This window comes from Tachypleus tridentatus, chromosome 6 (genome assembly GCF_004210375.1).
Source record: "Tachypleus tridentatus isolate NWPU-2018 chromosome 6, ASM421037v1, whole genome shotgun sequence".
Classification (NCBI taxonomy): Eukaryota; Metazoa; Arthropoda; class Merostomata; order Xiphosura; family Limulidae; genus Tachypleus; species Tachypleus tridentatus.
Window position 1 is genome coordinate 60,862,677 of NC_134830.1, and position 15,887 is coordinate 60,878,563.

The window sequence follows — 15,887 nt, forward strand, 5'->3', positions numbered from 1 at the left end:
ATCACAAGTCACCGCCAACTCTTGGGCTACTCTTTTACCAACGAATAAAGGGATAGATTGTAACATTATAGCGTCCTCACAGCTGAAGGGACGAGCATCTTTGGTGTGATCGAGATTCGAACCCGCGGCCCTTAGATTGCGAGTCGTGCGCCCTGACCACCTGGATATGTGGGAATCACGACAAAAGAAAATAATGCTGCATTGTTACTAAGGGTACCTTTACGTTCAGTACATGGTAGAAATAATGAAAAATACTAAAGGTAGTTAAGCGTAATTGCCTGAAGAAATGAGACAACATAACATAGATATTGAAAGTAGTCATAACTGGTGTATATTTTAACAAAGAAGATAATGAAATTAAAACTGAATATCATCCCAAATTCCACATATTTTAGTTGTTTTATCTGTATTTGAATACCTGTACGAAATACCATTTATATACACAATGTTAACTACACACATTCGAACTGTTAGTTACACCAATTTATTGCCGTGATAATTCAATAACATTATATGACTGACTAATCGCGAGTAATCGAAGTTCCAATTTTTACGGAAACTGACTTAAATCACACGCGAAAAAAAAAATATTACTATGGTGGCTCGACAGGTTTCGTAGAAGCAATCACAATACAGCACGTTACTCGATGGTGGTTCGGACCACCATCTTGACTTGTTATACGTGAAGTATTAAATGTGTGAATTAGGGTTTCAAGAAAGGCAGCTATTAACGATAAATCGAAAAACTGAAGTCGATGCCACTTAAAAATAACTTTTTCACAAAAATCACTGAGTGGTTGGAAGAGTTGTACTAATTTAACTAGATGGAAGAAACAATAATCTAAGCAGTTAGAACAGATGTACTAATCTAACCAGTTGGAATAGGTGTCTAAATCTAACCGGTTGGCACAGATGTGTTCACCTGAGCAGGTATGTAGGCCTAGCCCATTGACAGTCAAGTTACATTTATTGTTTTGACAAAGTTTTCATATATTTTTATTTGATATTATAAATATAACAAAGAGAAGGAAAGGGAGGAGCCATGACTATAATTTTTTAAAAGGAAGGTATGATAAGCAAAATTTGGGAAGCCCTGAATTAGATCAAGGCAACAAAATGACACCTTTTTGATATAGTTCTGTTCTTCCTAGGTTTCTGAGTTTATATTTTAATTTTACTCTGAATGCTGTGAAAGTTTTAGCTGTGAAAATGTTGAACATTTTCAACTATGAAAGATCTACAAGATTTAAACCACAGAGAATAGGCTGAACATAGAATTTAAATCCTTAACAAACAAACACGATATTCAAATGGATAATATGAATAATGAATATAATATGAATGGATAATATGAATTCAATATGAATTAACGGGTGACGAAAGATTGAAAGACAAAAATAATAAGAACTCCTGCGAGAAAGTAAAGAAAAGCAATAATATGTCAGCCGCTTTACATTTGTTAGAACCAGTGTCAACGAGGCCTTTCGTTGAAAACCAGAACTCATCAGACCCGGCTGGGGATACGAGAGATGTGAAAGTAATTGAGATCCTCTTTATATACGTGAAAGGAATTTATATGCAAATATACATGTATATGTTAAATACGATTCCGATACTTCGTGTTTTTGTTGTAGCTGTTGTTGAGATAAAGCAGGCCCGGCATGGCCAGATGGTTAAGGCGTGCGACTAGTAGTCTGAGGGTCGCGAGTTCGCATCCCAGTCGCACCAAACATGCTTGCCTTTTCAGCCGTAGGGGCGTTATAATGTGACATCCAATCCCACTATTCGTTGGTAAAAGAGTAGCCCAAGTGATGACTAGCTGCCTTCTCTCTAGTTTTACATTGCTAAATTGGGGACGGCTAGCGCAGATAGCCCTCGAATAGCTTTGCGCGAAATAAAAACAAACAAACAGAATGCTGCATGCAGGATACTAAACGGTATTTTGTTTACAGGAATTGTAACTTGTGAATGACTACTTTGCTGTAAATGGGTATCACAGAAGCGACAATACGATCATTTTTCTCTCCCCTTCTGTTAAAAAAACCTTTCCAGTGGCATAGCGGAACGTCTGCAGCCTCACACCGCTAGAAACCGGGTTTAGATACCCGTGGTGGACGGAGCTTACATAGCCCTTTGTATTTGTGTAGCTTTGTGTTTAATTCCAAGACAATCAAAAGAACTGTTAAAAAGGAAAACAAAGCAAAACATTGGTTTATAAACTGCTTGGATATTCATTAATTTACTTCTATCTTCTGCATGTTTGGTCAGTTACTTACGATATGGCTTTGTTCAATGGTCAACACACAGATACAGAAGGGTTTCACTTTTTTTTTTTTTTTGTAATATTAAACTAACAATGGGTTTAGATATACTAAAAGTGTTGTTTGATTGATGGACCGCACAACGTAATCCCCGAGCTGAGCGCCACAGTCGCTTTCCAGCTGTGACTGCCTGAAGGTGGAAACGAAAATCCGATAGAGGAACAGAAGACGATGGCGGGTGGAGAAGTAAAGGAGGGTTAACGGTAAGATACACATTGCTATACAGTTAAAAAAAAATCTGATAATGCTATGGAAGACCATCTGCCAGTCATATCAATTTTCTCAAGCGCACGTGGCAAGCACGCGCAAAGAACTAAGGGCAGACTTACTATTGATTGTAACTAATCTCTCCCACCTGTGAATATTTCTAAGCTCAAAGCATTAGCCATGGAGACACACGAATGAGTGTACAGACAAATTATGGTCTGTTAAAAGTCACAATGAGCCATCAAATCATATATAAACACAAAATATGTAGTAGAAAACCCACGTATGGCAGTAATATGAAATATTAAATTTAGCCGAACATACTACCATATAAAATTAATAGAAAACTTGGAGATAAGTTTAGCTATTCCCATCCCACACTCCCCAGTGGCTCATCGGAAAGTCTGAAGACTTCCAACACCTGGTTTTGATACCCATGGTAAGCACAGCCTTTGTGCTTGACACCAAACAAAGAAAGGAAAAACTCTTCAACTATATAATACTAGCCTAACATGTTGAAATTCGAGAATACGCATAGAGTTGTAGAATTTTAAGTCACGTAGACTCTGGCATGACCAGGTGGTTAGGGCGCTCGACTCGTAATCTGTGGGTCGCGGGTTCGAATCCCCGTCACACCAAACATGCTCGTCCTTTTAGTTGTGGGGGCGATATAATGTTACAGTCAATCCCACCATTCATTGGTAAAAGAGTATTCCAAGAGTTGGAGGTAGGTGTTGATCACTAGCTGTCTTCCCGCTAGTCTTATACTGCTAAATTAGGGACGGCTAGTGCAGATAGCCCTCGTGTAGCTTTGCGCGAAATTAAAAACAAACAAACAAATAGTTTTAAGCGAGAATCTAAAACTAAGGGCTACCTAATTCATGTTGGAAAGTAGTTTACGAAATTTCCTTGCATACGACATTTTCGAAATTTTTGCCTTCAAGGACATAAATCTTTACCCGGTCAAGAGACCTTATCCCGCATAGAGCTGAACATGGTAATAAATAGTATTAAAAATGTCTCATCAACCCCGACGGAGAAACATACGTTTACACGTATAAGATTTGTTGTAAAATTATATAATATTTTCGTAAGAAGTCGGAATAAGCTTAGTGTCTCAAAGTGATTTAAGTTCTAATTTCGTGTTCGTACCATCATTTTTTTTAATATTAAGTCGCTAATTTCAATATTTTAGCTCTTCGTAGCTGTGCATAACTGGGGATTTTACGACCAATTTGCACAAACGTATGTTTAAAATGCTCTATAACTATTCTTTAACCTACCATCTAATCAAATAATCATTTTTAAAGCTAGAGACGTCATGAGTGCCTTAAGTGTGAACTTCTTTACAGTAAAAGAAAAACGTTATTATTGACTGTTCCCTGATATAATCCGGGTAAGTTGAGATTTCTTTTATTTGTTTGATTATTATCTATAATGTGTCTTCTCGCATCAGCGACTCTAAATGTAGTTTGAAGTTTTTCTTTGGAAAGTGAAAATAAAAAAAAACTTTTGAGGAGAAAAGTGCTGCTGGCACTAATGTGTTTATATCGTCCTTTCTGGCTTTAACCCTTGTCAAACAGTACGCTGGTCGTTCTGACCTTGTACTGGGTTTGTTTCGTGGATATAATTCTCTGCCAGGGCCAACTCGAGTAGCCATGACAGAAGTTCTTCGGAACTACATAAATGCACGATCCACTGCTTTCAGTGCCCTGCCGTCAAAGTGCCAGGTCGTTCACTTCCTTGGGAATGGACTGTGACAGAACTTCACCTGGCGGTTAGCTCGAGACAAAGCACGCGCTACGTTTTGGCACCTGGAAAAGCACGAAACCTTCACGGTCTGCTAATACGAGAATCTGGCCGCTCGCTCTGTTATACAGCTTATATATATGTGTGTGTGTTTGTGTGTGTGTGTGTATCTTTAACATGCCTTTTCCTTTATTCATTGAAAGCATAGAACAGGAAACTCAAGTTTTGCATCATAGCTCCACACTAAAAACGTCTGGAATACTAATAACACACATCGACGTAACAGGTGTTGACCATATTCCTAACGTAAAGAAAAACATTTTGTTAGCAGGATTTAAAGGAATGACGTCAAAACGCGCTAACACGTCACTAGTGTGACTGACCTGCCAATATAATAAATTACGTTTGCCAACATGGGTGGGGGTCAAAGAACATCCGAGTACGTGGAAAATAATGAACTTCCCTACTTCCATAACACATAACGATCTCAGAGATTTTTTTTATTGTTTTGCTAATGTAGTGTGTGCCAACGGCAAAGATATTCCAATCAACGTAAACCAATAAAACGTAGTTATAACTGATGTTGCAAAAAAAGGATTATTAATGAGCCAAATGACCAATGAAAAATATTTATCAAATCCAATATTTCGAAAACACGATAGTATGTGAAGTCGATATGTAGGAAGAAAAAAAAATCACAATAAACTTTACAAAAGGGTCTGTTTTGAATTTCGCGCAAAGCTACACGAGGGCTATCTGCGCTAGTCGTCCCTAATTTAGCAGTGTAAGACTAGAGAGAAGGCAGCTAGTCATCACCACCCACCGCCAACTCTTGAGCTACTCTTTTACCAACGAATAGTGGGATTGACCGTCACATTATAACGCCTCTACGGCTGAAAGGGCGAACACGTTTGGTGACGAGGATTCGAACCCGCGACTCTCAGGTTACCAGTCAAGTGCCTTAACCACCTGGCCATGCCGGGCCTTACAAAAGGGAAGACCATCCTATGTTTATATAACAGTATTACAATTATTTTGTGTAAGAGGTGTTACTGCATCACCCGATGCTCGCTGTTTTATGACATTTAGGTCAATATTTCCGGTAATGTTATTTACAGAAATGCGTATTACAGAAACTCACAACTGTAGGTGATATTACTGACAGTCATAATAAGACGTCGCTTAAATTAATCCGACAATAGGAAAAATAGCGTTCCAAGAGTGAAAGCAATTGATCATTCGAATTTCGAAGTGCAAATTAAAAATGGAGCCAAGCTGTTATGAAATTATTAGAAGTCATAATTTAAAATAACCCTGCTTTGGTTCTGAATGTAGCAGATTTAGTAAAATATATATAAAACAGCGTGCCGAAAGACCAACGATTTTGACTACATAGACATCTAACAGTGTTATAATTCATTTTTTCGAAAGAAAGTATCGAGAACTTTCTTTGAAACTTTATTAAACTAATTAAAACATTATTTATGTATAAAAGTGGCACTTTTAATAAACTGTCTTTTTGTTTCGAATTTCGCGCAAGCTGCACGAGGGATGTCTCTGGAAGCTGTCACTAATTTAGCAGTGTAAACCTAGAGGGAAGGCGGCTTGTCGTCAACGCTCACCACTAACGCTTGGGTTACTCTTACCAACGAACAGTGGGATTAATAGGGCTTTATAACACCCACACGCTTGAAAGGGCGCGCATTTTGGTGAGATGGGACTTCGAACTTGCGATCCTAAGATTGCGAGTCAAGGGCCCGAACCACCTGACCAATAATACTGTTTTCTTACAAATAATTGTTATCGTTAACGTACGACAATAGCACTGCGACACTAGGAACGCTTTTGTTTATTAGGGTGTCAAAATAAATTCCACCCTTTGTAAGGGGCATGCTGTGAAAATTAAGTGTTGTGAAGAATTACAACTTTTAAGTTTAATCTATCTCATCATTTTGTGTTCGAAATAACACATTTCCTTTTTATATATTATTTTATTATTACTTACCACATATATGTATTCGTTTATTTTAGCGGAATCGAAACCAGAATTTGGAAGTCCATAATTTTATCGTTTACCAACTTGGAGAACTCCATTTATTTGATTACTTTTTTCTTTTCTTTTTTCACTTAACAAATAGATGGTAAATGTTTACACAGATATAATACAAAGTGAGGACTTACCGGCTATCCTGGTGAGTAAAGATACAATCACAACAACCGTTAATAGATAAGAACACCAAGAGCTAGAAATCCGACAACGACTTTTCTTCAGACACTTCTGGCCTAGATAATGCAAAAATAAATAAATAAAGATAGTTGATACAAGTTTTATATTTAATGTAATTAAACTTAAAACGTTCATTTGAAATAAAATATTTATTGTTTGGATAGAAACGCACAGGTACACAATGGGCTATCTGTGCTCTGTCCATTACGCGTATCGAAACCCGCTTTCTAGCTTTTGAAGTCCACAGACATGCCGCTGTGTCATCGGGGGAGGAAGTAAACTGTTTAATCCCGTGTGTACTGAGTAAAAGTAAAATCATATTTAAGATTATATATTCACTGAAGTGAACAGTTTGGGTTGATTTGAATTTCACGCACAAGAGGCTTATCTGATCCGCTCTGCGTCTCTAATTCAGCATTGCTACACTAGAGGGAAAGTAACACCACCAACCTGTATGCTACTTTTTTTTCTTTTAAAGAAACCAATAATGAGATTGACCATCACATTATAATGCCCCCCCCACAGCTGAAAGAGCGAGCAGTGTGTATAAGGAATAGTCATGGTAGCGAATAGTCATTGTTAGCACTGGTAAATTAATGATGTCCTTTTACAACAAAATGAGGAAATAATTGTTTAAAGTTATCCACGTGATTGCCTTTCATATTTAAAACAGTCTAGTTGTTTTTAGTATTATTAATAATTATATTAGCATCTTCATTTACAAGTTTTCTAAAGTAGACTACTTTCGTATTACGCGCGTGGAATCACGTTGAAAGTCTTGAGAAATGTTTATTAGTTACGTGAGAAATATCCTCTTGCTGTGACAAATCTACGTGACATTATGACCTCTTGTATAAGAGGAGATATGATATAGTTAGGAATATATTCCCCTTAAGGAAATAAAACGTTATCAGTTTGAAAAATAAATCGATGTGCCTTCCAAATGCGTTTTACATAATAGCTAGAACAAAAATAAAAACAGAAGCTGTACTGTCGCTAGGCGGGTACAGAAGCCGACGTAGAAAGACAAATAAGGCACTATCAGCTTCGACAACACAGACACGAAAATCGAGAATCTGATTAGGTTGATCGGTTGTATTGTAACCAATTTTACGAGTCTTAAATAACAGGCCTGGCATGACCAGGTGGTTAAGACACTCGGCTCGTAATACGCGGGTTCGAAGCCCTGTCACACCACACATTATCGCCCTTTCAGCTGTGGGGGCGTTATATGTGACAGTCAATCCCACTATTCGTTAGTAAAAGAGTAGCCCAAAAGTTGGCGGTGGGTGGTGATGACTAGCTGCTTTCCCTTTAGTCTTACACTGCAAAATTAGGGACGGCTAGCGAGGATTGCCCTCGTGTAGCTTTGCGCGAAATTCAAAACAAAGAAACAAACTAAATAACACTTACCCTCCCCTTTTATTCAGTAGTTTATTAAACATTCTTAAAAATGGCAAGATGAAATAAAGATGAGTGGAGAAGGGAGGTCAGGGGAAAAGAAACAGACACTCGTGGATTTTTCAAAATTTTGTTCAGCGTATCAGCTAATTTAATACCAAATAATGAAAACGTTTATGTTTATTTTTACTATATAAACTGGGTGGTTTATAAGGCTTCTTAAGAAACACTACAACGGGAGACCTTTTTATTGCTTATTTACTTATCAAAACGGAACTTCACTATTAAAATCATTGACGATTTCGAAACAATAAACATAAACTGATATGTAAAGCCATTGATATGTGAAAAAATCTTATACGTTATGACAGCAAAGAGTGTTGTGTTTTCTATCACATTTGTGATGGAACATGGATATTCTAATACCATTGAGCTAGAGATCAGCGTTACGTAAAGTGTAAAATGTAACTAAAAATAATAGGACACAATCATACGATAATCAGAGAGGTTTGTTTCGTTCATGTACAACAAATAGTTCTGAAGATACCTTACAAACAAGTCTGTCTTCCCCTCCTACCATATTTGAAAAACTAGTTGAAAGCTGATGATTTAACAAGCCTTCTGGAAGTGTATTATTTAATCTTTGATATTTCTAGCACATACTTAAAGAAAACAACAGAACATGGCTTCAACCACTAGAACAGTTGTATAAATGAACACTTTTTTTTTTATTATACTAATAGTCGTGTTTATAGGTATGGCCTTTAAGTTCCAGACAGAGTTTTTTAAGTGGCTAGATAAAACATAAAAGTATTACTGTGCAGTAACACAATCACAGACTGTCGGACATAGGGTTTTACGAATATGGGTTATTTTATAGTTTGGTTTTTGTTAACTACCAAGCTACACAACGATCTATCTGTGCTGTATATCGAAACCATATAACTTCCACAAACTTTCCTCTGAATCACTGGAAGGATTTTAAAAGTTGACAGGAAGTGTAACTATCATTAACTCTACAGAACTACCAATCAACTACTTTGATTTATGCATTAGATAAAATGATTTATGCATTAGAATGCTTGTAGGTCCATAGATTTGTTGGTTACAGGGGTCATGTAGCAGTATAAGTCACACGATTATTTCAGAAACAAACATACTATAAATAAATATTAAACTTAGTTCTCTTACTTAATGCTAAGGTTCCTGTATATTTACTTTATTAATTGCCGCTAGAGTCCCTGTGTATTTCATCCTGTTAATTGTTTATATGGTCCCTCTGTATTTGATCCTATTAACTGCTGTGAGGATTCCTATGTAATTTACATATAAACTGTGTGATTTCACTCAGTATTGTTGGTAAGTTCTTGGCACAAAATTATTTAATAATGTGAAAGAGTAGGTGCACTTCACACGTTATAGAATTGTATAAAAACTAGTAGATAACTTGGAAGAATAATAATTAATTGCTTTAAAACATAACTTCACAAAATGTTATTTATTTGGACCTAACAAGATATACTGAAGTGTTAAAAGTTCTTTGAGGAATCTATAACTAAACTCTAAAGACATTTTTGGCAAAATGAGCTTTGAGTTTCAGACATAGCTGAAAAACTGGAGTTCGTTATACATGAAACCAACAAAGAGAGCATATTATAAGGATTAGATACACTTCTATCTATCGTTTATCATAACGATTCACCTTATTTTAATCTTGATACTAAATAATATTACACATACAAAATCAGAATGGTATTATTTAACTCAAACTGTTACAGATTTGTTTGTTTGTTTTGAATTTTGCGTAAAGCTACACAAGGGTTATCTGCGCTCGTAGTAGTGTAAGACTAGAAGGAAGGCAGCTAGTTATCACCACCCACCGCCAACTCTTGGGCTACTCTTTTATCAACGAATAGTGGGATTGACTGTCACATTATAATACCCCCGCGAATAAAAAGGCGAACATGTTTGGTGTGGCGGGTATTCGAACCCGCGACCCTCAGATTACAAGTCGAATGCTCCTAACCACGTGGCCATGCCGGACCATGTTATAGATATATCTTGTATACCTCGAATAAAAATTTCCTGCACAGTTGGTTCTTTTGGAAATACCAGAGGGTCTCTCCGGTACCCAATACAACGCTAAGCTACGAGTTTTGAAGTTTAGGGGTTCTGGCTCACTCTTTTTTTTTCTTTTTCTCTCGTATACTTTAATCTCAAGCATAACGTTAGTAAAAGTTATTTTAAAACCAATTTATATATAATTTCAATTTCGTTGCAATATTCCCAGTATAAAATTTGCACGTACACTTATTAATTAATTCTTTTCGATACAAAAGGTATAATAATTGTTTAATACTGTATAATGTTCGCTAGTGTCTAAGAGTGTCCACGTTGGTAAGATATAAAACACGCTCTTCAAGTCTAAAACAGTGTTTTTGAATTTCCTTATTACATGTTTCGTTTAATCAGGATGCAACACCGTAGTTCCCTTTCTCCCAGCCTCCCTACCAGCAGTAAGTCTATGGATTAATACTGCTAACAATCGGGTTTCAATACCCACTGTGGGCAGAGCACGCATAGCCCATTATGTAGCTTTGTACGTAACAACCAGCAATAAATTAGAGGCTATAGACAGCGACATGGCATACCTACGCACTTATTTTAGAAATGAACTAAATATAGTTCATATGTTTTACAATTTGTAAACAACTAACTTTTGTTTTATTTCTCATCAAAATACCATTTATTTCGTTTTTTTAGAAAGATCTTAATTGATATTTGAATATTAGATAAGCGATTTCATAAGAATAATACATTCTGATGATTTTTGAAATAAAGAAATATTACGATATTCTACCAAAATAATATTGTATTGGTTTCATATGCACAGATATCAACCGTAAGGTTTTACAAAGCGGTGTGTTTGTGGTTCGATATCCATGGTGGGTAGAGCACAGATAACCCATCTTAAATACAGCTTAACTACAAAAAACAAAACAAAAACCTTCCTAGAAAAACAATAACTTAATTTTTCAGGTAGAAAATAATAACGACTGAACATTCCTCTAATTGTATTTCTACGTAGACTGCGCAGAAAGTATAAATTCCAATGAAATTCCATTTCCTATACCCACAGAATAATTTCACGTATGGTTTAACGCTGGTTTGGATTGTTTAAAGGGAAATCCCCTTACAAATACCATATAGGACTTATTAACGCAATTGGAAAACGTGTTCTTTCTGAAGATAATGAACAAACATGTTATCACTGAAGTTCCACAGTCCTCATTTTACTATAAACTCTGTAAAGCTCTTGAACTGTTTTCCACAAATATATCCTATCAAAAACGTTTACCAAAAATTAACAATTTTATTCATGTCATTGCCTGTCTTCCTTATATTCTTATCCTCACTCTGGCTTTTTCCATTTATTTAAAAGTAGGACTAGAAATGTGCAGAACAATTCTTTTTTTTTGCTCGAACTAGTCGAAGAGAAATTTTGGCTAATAAACGCATCTTCAAAGTTAATGAAGTTTATAGAAGTGAAAGATATAAACCTATAATCTAGACTTTGAAAAAACAATTAAATGCATAACGTTCAGATCTGAACGTTCGAAAGCTTTTCGTGATCAATGAACTTATACAGAATCGTCTCAGCGACATGCGTGGATAAAGATCTTAGCGTTATGAAACAAACGTACAGTTCGAGTCTGCGCAAATCAACAATGGAATGGATCAACCAGCCCTTGGGCGAAAGAAAAGAGCAAGCGTAAGCATAGAGGGACTCACAGGTTCATTCAAAGAGTTTGTTTGTTACATTTCGCACAAACATATTATAAGATTATCTGCCGTAGCCGTCCGTAATTTTGTACTGATAGACTAGATGATAGAAAGCTAGCGAACAGTATCTACTGTCAAGTCAACTCTTGGTATTTAACCAACGTAACCACAGTACTAGAAAACGGAGCGCGATTTCGTATTTTTTTTTTTTTCCGGCAATGGGACGCGAAAATTGAACCTACAGATTTATAGTCCGAAACGTTAGCCATTGGACAACTCACGGCTTTGATACAAAAAAAATCTTCGATGGAATGAATTTTTGATAGAATATACATAAGAATAAAGCATGATATTGTATCGCGAACAATTATTATGATGTTATGTCACAGACGAACGGCCCGGCATGGCCAAGCGTGTTAAGGCGTGCGACTCGTAATCCGAGTGTCGCAGGTTTGCACCGTCGCACAAAACATGCTCGCCCTTTCAGCCGTGGGGGCGTTATAATGTGACGGTCAACCCCACTATTCGTTGGTAAAAGTGTAGCCCAAGAGTCGGCGGTGGGTGGTGATGACGAGCTGCCTTCCCTCTAGTCTTACATTGCTAAGTTAGGGACGGCTAGCGCAGATATTCCTCGTGTAGCTTTGTGCGAAATTCAAAAATAAACAAACACAGACAAACAGGGAGTGTGAAGTGGAATATATTCAAAGAGTAATTGACTATTGTTATTCAACTTTCAACTGAGCTCGAATATTTGTGTACAACATGTGCAGCGATATTTGACAGCGATAAAAGTGCTTTTCTTAATAATTTTCTTACAAATGTGTCATAATTAAAAAATACAGCATTCTAAAGAACCAACAGAAAAAGATTGCTGTTGTCTAAGCGCAAACTACGCATTGGGTTAACCGTGTTTTTTTTCTATCATCTGGAATTGATCCCTGCATTTTAGCGTGAAGTCCGTAAACTTATCGCCTATCCATCGGAGGGACCTAAAAAAAGAGAACTACCTGGTATGAAAATACAGAGACGGTGTTTTTTCAACACGCTAAGACTAGTTATACGACAAAGGTGTAAAAACTGTTTAACAATATTTTCACACAACATAAATTTTATTTATATTTAATTTTTTCTTATAAGAAGTACAGTGGAACTATTTTCGCAGCAAACATAGGTAGGTCGCTGTGTTAGAGGTAACAGTCAGTGACAGTCTGTATATTTGTAGAAAATAATAGCATTACGTCACTGAACTCCCCCACCTGCGCCTGCAGAAAAAAAGGGATGTCAGTTTCTCATAGGGTTTCAAAACTAACGTGCGCTATTTATATTTAAATATAACTCACACAAAACTCGTAAGTACTCCAAATAAGCGTAATAAATTAAAAATTAACATCCCAATGTGTCCTAAGCCTTATCCCGCTGACTAAAAGGAAGGTACTCTCCTAATTTGGAAATTGGGTCTCAGACAAAAACAATGAAACGATTTTGTGTTATTTTCTCAGATATATGAGTTTGTGTGAGAATGAAGGTAAGACGAACCTTTGTATGCACACAACACAGGATACGGTTTGGTGATTAAAACTTTCAGAGTTGAGCAGCTTCCAAAATTCACCCATTCGTAAAGTACGGGTCTCATAATCTGCGTTCAGTGAGCGAATAATGCATTTTACCTCCATAACTGGGAAACCTTGTCAATGTAGTGTTAGGGATATTTCTTAGAACATTGCTCCCAATTAACGTGAGGTTACTATAGCTTGTATGGCATGCACCCTAAAAATTATCTTCATGCAGTGTGTGTGCGCGTGCGTATTTACCTCTGGATGAACATTGTCTTTGCCAAAATATTAATGTTAACCTCTTTTCATACGCTCACATAGATAATTTTTGAATTTCTTTGTTTGATCAGAATCTTCTCGAGTTGAAACTTTTAAGCCTCTTGCAGCTTTCTGATGAGCTTAAGGACGTATAGCGCTAAAAATCGGAGGTTCGATCCGCACGGTGAGCACGACACAAGCATCTAATTGTGCATCTTTGGGCCTTAAAAACGTAAAACCTTTTTTTAAAACTCAAATGCATAACTTAATGTAAGTTTTCGACAAATTAGGAAGTGTAGAAATATATTTGGTCATTCTCACCGAAAATTACGATCGTTAGTTCGGAAGTTGACTCTCTTTAAGAAGATTATTGTTTTAGTCTTACCAAGCATGCATCTGCGTTCATTTCGATAGAGGCCCAGTATGGCCAGGTGGTTAAGGCATTCGACTCGTAATCTGAGGGTCGCGAGTTCGAATTCCTTTCGCACCAAACATGCTCGCCTTTTCAACCGTGGGGGCGTTATACTGTTACGGCCAATCTCACTATTTGTTGATAAAAGAGTAGCCCAAGAGTTGGCGGTGGGTGGTGATGACTAGCTATCTTCCCTCTTGTCTTAAACTGCAAAATTAAGGACGGTTAGCGCATATAATCCTCGTATAGTTTTGTGCGAAATTAAAAAAAAACATAACAAACAAAATAAACAGTTCGAAAGAAATTGGATAAAGAAGAAATGCACCCTGCAAAATTTAACAAGGTGACAAAAACCACAGAAGGCGCTTAAATTGGGTAAACGTCAACGTGATGAAGGACACGTTACTGTTTAGAAAAGTACTTAAAAACGGGAAAACAATGGGAATGTTTGTGTAACGTCTACATTAGACACCCGATTTAGGGTTTAAATTAGTCATCTCGATGTGCCACTGCTTTGTACGTGAACAAATAGCACTAGGAACCACCCGTATAGCCCCAGGACAGTCTTTCAACGCTCCGTCCAAGTGATTGACCTCCTTCCTAATGAACTAATACATATGGGGTGTTCTATGTGTATAAGCGAAGGATACAACTGTGTACCCAATAAGCTCTTGTAGGATAGAGATCTCAAAACTAAAGGCCATAGTCACTATAATGAGGCACGACAGGGTATCAGTCGAATTATCGTTCGATGAAAACTGTGTTTATCCTTCTACCTATGTCAGCTTTGCACGTACGAACGAGCTCCCCCCCTCATAAGGAATGCAGGTGAGAGTTAATACGTCCCAGAACCCACCGACCGCGGAGCGCGGTGTGTGTGTTCATGTACTAAAATTCAGCTTGGTAGATTGTGAACGCAAACGACGGGCGGTCAGAATTAGTAGAGGGGTTTGTAATTCTGATGGAGAGATAGGAAGACGGTCACTGTGAAGCGAAATATACTTTAGGACGCACATACACCAGAGTGCAGATGAAGATATTCACTGACAGTTAGGCTTAACAATCAGAGTTAATAGACAAACGAACTAAGAGTAAGATAAGAGTAGCCCTAAAGGTGTACCATGTAGTTTTCCCAGAAGGAATATTTAGCGTGGTGGTCCTAAGCGTATCCTAGTTAGTTGTTACAGAGTATATACGAGGGGTGGTGCCAGACCCACTTTGGTTAGTGTTCTACAGAAGACAATTTTTGAATAGTGGTTCCAAGCCCAGTATGTTTATTAAAAAAAAAAAAAAAAAAACAAAGAAAGGTGGAACAAGGCCCACACTAGCTAATTTTCCAGTAAAGTTTTCCTTGTTTGTTTCGTTTTAACGTAAAGGTTCACAATGGACTGTCTGTGCTTTGTTCATCATGGGGAATCAAACACTGTAGTTTGGCATTGTTAAAACCATAAACTCACTGGGACCCAATGGAGAACATCCAGTGGAGAAAATGCCATTATTGGCCCCAAAACTATACTAGTTAGTTTAAGTATTTTGAAAGAAAAATTTAACGCGCTTTAATTAAACAGATTTGAAAAAAACAAAATCACATCATGTTTGGAAAGTTTGTTTGTTTGTTTTTTAGAAAGTCTTCCACTTTATTATTATTAGCTTAAAATTAAAAAAATAAATTTCAAAACAGAAAGTCGTTTGAATATTACTAAACTTACCGTCCGACTGTTTTAAATGTTTTGAATAGTCAAGAAATGCAAATACATCAAGAAAGGAAATAATAACATTTTAGTATTCTTGTGTTTTATTCTATGGGTTGATATTGTTGTTAGAAGATACTAAACTGTGACAAACATTTACACGTTCAGTTATGAATTGTAAGAACAATATTAGTCTATTCAAACCATTACTGTTTTTTATTATTTATGGTATTTTTGGTTAATTGCATGTAGACTTTGTATAACAATAGCATGTGAATTATGAAG

At 36.7% G+C, this 15,887-nt stretch overlaps 1 protein-coding gene and 1 long non-coding RNA gene across 5 annotated transcripts in view; one reads left to right on the forward strand and one right to left on the reverse strand.

Moving 5' to 3' along the window:
* The window catches only part of LOC143252651 (uncharacterized), a 46,343-nt gene that overhangs the window by 28,212 nt on the left and 2,244 nt on the right, over nt 1-15,887 (reverse strand). For all 3 annotated transcript variants that reach the window (XM_076505125.1, XM_076505124.1, XM_076505123.1), the window contains exon 2: nt 6,459-6,560. In XM_076505125.1, the coding sequence (XP_076361240.1) occupies nt 6,459-6,560 (102 nt within the window). The remainder of the gene's footprint in view (nt 1-6,458; nt 6,561-15,887) is intronic.
* Nucleotides 1-15,887, forward strand: part of LOC143252652 (uncharacterized) — a 105,728-nt gene that overhangs the window by 26,932 nt on the left and 62,909 nt on the right. The gene's annotated exons all lie outside the window — the stretch shown is intronic.